The sequence below is a fragment of the Pleurodeles waltl genome, chromosome 5 (assembly GCF_031143425.1).
Source record: "Pleurodeles waltl isolate 20211129_DDA chromosome 5, aPleWal1.hap1.20221129, whole genome shotgun sequence".
NCBI classification, from domain to species: Eukaryota; Metazoa; Chordata; class Amphibia; order Caudata; family Salamandridae; genus Pleurodeles; species Pleurodeles waltl.
The window spans coordinates 4,427,385-4,430,427 of NC_090444.1; the positions used below are offsets into that span (position 1 = coordinate 4,427,385).

General features: G+C 40.2%; 1 protein-coding gene across 1 annotated transcript; it reads right to left on the reverse strand.

The window, feature by feature from the left end:
- Positions 1–1,291: 1,291 nt before the first annotated feature.
- On the reverse strand, positions 1,292–2,224 carry LOC138295900 (olfactory receptor 2D3-like). Its single transcript, XM_069234514.1, has one exon. The coding sequence runs from the start codon at positions 2,222–2,224 to the stop codon at positions 1,292–1,294; it is 933 nt and encodes a 310-aa protein (XP_069090615.1).
- Positions 2,225–3,043: the final 819 nt, after the last annotated feature.

Below are 3,043 nucleotides of genomic sequence, written 5' to 3' on the forward strand. Positions count from 1 at the left end.
AAAGTGTAACTATACATAAAAACACATCTTGTGGAGCACACCAATAATATAAGAAGTAGTCTAAATCATCATCTTGGGTTTCTACTTTACTATGAGGATGTCTTAATGTTGGTGCTGAGTATTGCAGACATTTTGTAGAATATGGTATGGTGTACTGAACAAATAGCAGGTTGCTTGGAATCTTCCTTTGGCTTCTCATTATTTTTTGTGGGTTGTTCCAACTACTGTCATAGGTCGGTTATGTAAAAATATTTTTTATTGAAATGTATAAATGGTGTTATACAGTGATGAGCCATTAAAAATATATTCTTTAGTTGATTTGGAGTTGTTCACACTGATCATAGCGAGTATTAAGCTGATCCTTGACCAATGATGACAACAGGTGTACATGGATTGGATATGTGGAGTTTCTATACTAAGATGGCGCGCCAAATCACTATATGATGAGAAATGGCGCGGATACATTTAGATGGGATCCCGTTGTCCCCTTTCTATTTCTACTGTGTATAAGAGGACGGTGGAAGAAAGATGAGACTCGCGTTCGACTTGGTCGGGACATGCTGCCGCGGATTGTTCTTCTAGCACACAACACATCTTTGACACAACACTTCAGCCATCAATCTGAACTTGAGACTAAACCAGTCTGGGGTAGTGCAGTTTTACCACGTTTAAGGGAGAGAGCACAAGCACTTGACCCCAATTATCAGGAATAAAGCACACAGAGTCCTAATGCGAACAAAAGCGAGTTCAGTGCTACAGGGTGGTGAAAGTAAAAAGTCTATGGGATATCACACCAAGGATATTAGGTCTGAAATTAGACATCTGACAAGTATAGCTTGTATACATGATACATATCCCACAACATCTCAATAGGAAAGGTTTGTTGCACAGAAATTTAGCACTGTAAACGGTATTTAAAATAAGCATATTTTATATTGCCTATACATGTTACAACAGTTACATAGCACAGTAAAGTGCAGGGCCTCTAGGTCAGCTGAAGGGAATGTGCTGTTTAATTTTAAAGACAAAGCAACCGTTAGCTATACTAACAAGATGGGAGTGTTAAATTCATAACCAAAGGTTTATTTTTTAATAGGAAATTGTAATAATTAATTATTTTTATATAGCACCTCTTAACATAGGCTTGTTGTTTCATAGGGCTATACTTACCAGGTGTTAGTGCTATTTCATTCATTGACTTTGATGGTTATAGGCTCAGTATATACTTCAAAGATTTGAACTTTCGACCTGCAAGTTACACATAGATGCCAAAAGAGTGTTGCAGTATACATTAAAACCTGTGTCTTTGTGTAATCTTAAGCACAGCCATCTTAACATCCTTGTTTCTTAGACTGTAGATGACGGGGTTCAGCATTGGAGGGGTCACAGTATAAAATACTGAGAGAATTTTATCTAGATTGGCTGACTTTTTTGCTGTGGGTTTCATGTACATGTATATGGCAGTGCTGTAGAACATGGTGACAACAATGAGATGGGAGGCGCAAGTGGAGAAGGCTTTGATTCGGCCTGCAGATGAGCGGATCCTTACCACGGCGACAATGATACGGATGTAAGAGAAGAAAATGACAAGGCTCGGGATCAGTAACACATATATCCCGACAGCAAGCATCACCGTCTCTGTGACAAAGGTGTTTGTACATGCCATTTTTACAAGAGCTGTAGATTCACAAAAGAAATGATCAAGCACATTGTTACCACAGAAAGGTAATATTAGGGTAAAAACAGTATCCAGGAGCCCTGCCACACTGCCGCTGATCCAGCAAAAGACTGACAACTCTATACAAACAGATGTGCTCATTCGCACGCTATAATGCAATGGTAAAGAGATGGCTACATAACGATCATATGACATGACTGCTAGCAGCACACCTTCTGTACAGCCCAGGAGCATGAAGGAGTACATCTGAACTCCGCATCCAGCAAAACTGATCGTTTTCCTCACAAGAAGGAATTGGACTAGCATGTTGGGGACAATCGCTGATGAGTAGCACATATCCAAGAATGAGAGGTTGACCAGGAAGAAGTACATTGGAGTGTGGAGCTTGGGTTCAAGGACACAGGCAGTGATCAGGATAATGTTTCCAATGAGCGTGACCATGTACATCACTAAGAATAACGCAAAAAAAACAATCTGCAGGTTAGGGTCCTCAGTTAGCCCCACCAGCAGGAACTCTGTCACTGAGCTTCCGTTCCACATCTCCATCAATCCCTTTTCCTCTTACCTGTCAGAAAATAAGAATAAAACTGTGATAAATACACTGCTGCTAAAGTAAAGTCCGAAATCCAACCCCCCATGCCCCTTGGCATCTAACTCCATCATGTCCACTGCTCTTCTGTCTGTGGCTCAGTCCTGACCATTCAGCTCAGAATTACCAATGCCCAAACTACCTCCCCTTCGAATTAGATGATTAAGAATTTGGGTTATTGTTTGAGAGGAGTAGAAACCTTAATCAGACAACAAATACAACCCTTGTCAGGGTGAACTACAAAAGTCACTAAATTAATCTGTGCTAAACCCTCAAGTAGCTTGGCACAAAGCCATCAGGCTTAACTTACAGGCAATGTGTAAAGTATTTATTCAGTACACAAACAGTAACAAAGTGAAAACAGAACACAAGAAAACTTCAAACCAATTTAGAAAAATCGACTATATTGTAATAAGTAAAATGATACCAGAAAAAAAACACCCAATCAATAGAACCAGAGATATGCAATTGAATGTAATTCATAATTAACAAGGATTAGTGAAATAGTGCCTAAAAGTACAGAGTCACTTGCAGTCATCTGATCGTGCTAGACCATGATAAAGTCACAAGTTCAGGCCAATCACAATAGGATGATAATTGGATATAAGGACCAGGTTAATCCTCCTGAAAAGCTACCTTCTAAGTTGGTGGAGGAGGCCAGAAGATGGTGACTGAGTAGGGCGGGTAGTGGTCACTGTAGCATGAACCTCCGGTCTCACGTTGCCTTGTACTGTCATTGTCAGAGTGAAGAGAAGACTTCACTGGAGCTTCGCATT

What these genes read in the sequence shown, in the direction of transcription:
- LOC138295900 (XM_069234514.1), bottom strand. Translation starts at nt 2,224, where the DNA reads ATGGAGATGTGGAACGGAAGCTCAGTGACAGAGTTCCTGCTGGTGGGG.